This window comes from Chaetura pelagica, unplaced genomic scaffold (assembly GCF_000747805.2).
Source record: "Chaetura pelagica isolate M959 unplaced genomic scaffold, ChaPel_1.0 scaffold67, whole genome shotgun sequence".
NCBI lineage: Eukaryota > Metazoa > Chordata > Aves > Apodiformes > Apodidae > Chaetura > Chaetura pelagica.
Window position 1 is genome coordinate 5,422,983 of NW_009954107.1, and position 1,007 is coordinate 5,423,989.

At 62.8% G+C, this 1,007-nt stretch overlaps 1 protein-coding gene across 1 annotated transcript in view; it reads right to left on the reverse strand.

Annotated features, from left to right (window-relative positions):
• Positions 1-274, reverse strand: part of GSX2 (GS homeobox 2) — a 941-nt gene extending 667 nt beyond the window's left edge. Inside the window, exon 1 of the mRNA XM_010002497.1 lies at positions 6-274. Within this exon, the coding sequence (XP_010000799.1) occupies positions 6-274 (269 nt within the window). The remainder of the gene's footprint in view (positions 1-5) is intronic.
• Positions 275-1,007: the final 733 nt, after the last annotated feature.

A 1,007-nucleotide genomic window follows, 5' to 3' on the forward strand; every position in this document is an offset into this window, starting at 1 on the left:
GGAACTGGGTCTTGAGCAGGGGGATGGCCCCGCCGCCACCCCCGCCGCCGCCGCCGCGGGAGGGGTGCAGGTGCGAGGTGACACAGAGCGGGCAGACGCAGAACGCGCCGCTCTTGCGGGACGGGCAGCCCGGGCCCGACACGGACATGACGAGGGGAGAAGGCATGCTGAGAGGGATGAAGAAGTCCTGGCCGTGGTGATGCTCAGGCAGGGATGGAGCCGGCCTCGAGGAGGCTTTGATGATTAAGGAGCCGACATAGAAAGAGCGGGACATTTCGGAGGGCTGCCGAAGCCGGGGGCGGCTCTCCAACGTCGGGCTTTTCCTGCTTGGCCAAGTTGCCACTGAAGTCCTGGCGAGGCGAGAAGGTGCTTATGTTTGAGAGCTGAACAAAAGGGTCCCTGGAGAGGGCTGGTCTTAAAGTCCCCCCGCCTGGATCCCCTGCGCCGGGGTTTTATATCAACTATTTAAACACGTGATGGCTGAAAGCCTCGCAGATCTAAATCTCCCTGGCTTCCCAGGCAGGCAGGAGAGGCTGCTGGAGGGGAGGGGGGAGAGATGGAAGGGAAAGGGGGGGGGCCCCCCAAAGTGTGCGTGCTCTCTCGCTGCCCGATGACTTCAGTCCTTCGCCTCCGTCTCCGCCCCAGATAAATTATAGGAGCGGGGAAGCCGGGGAGGGGGCGGCTGCCCCGGTCTGAGCCGCGTCTCCGTCACACGTCGCACTCACAGGCACATCCCGCTGTCACTAAACTCGGTGGGGAGTTGGGGGCAGGGGATGTAAAATCTGTCAGAGGGAGTTTCTGCTCGGGGGTTTTCCCCGAGGAGAACGCTCCTTTCCCCGCAGAGAGGGAAGAAGAGAGGGAGCAGGTGATGCTCTGAAACAAGTGGGTCAACGCCTGTACCCCCGCCCCCGGGAAAAGTATCATCGGAGGGCCCGTGACCCTCACGCAGGCGCGAGGCCATCTTTCCACGTTCCGGTCCACTACTTATAGCAGGACTCCTCCAGGAG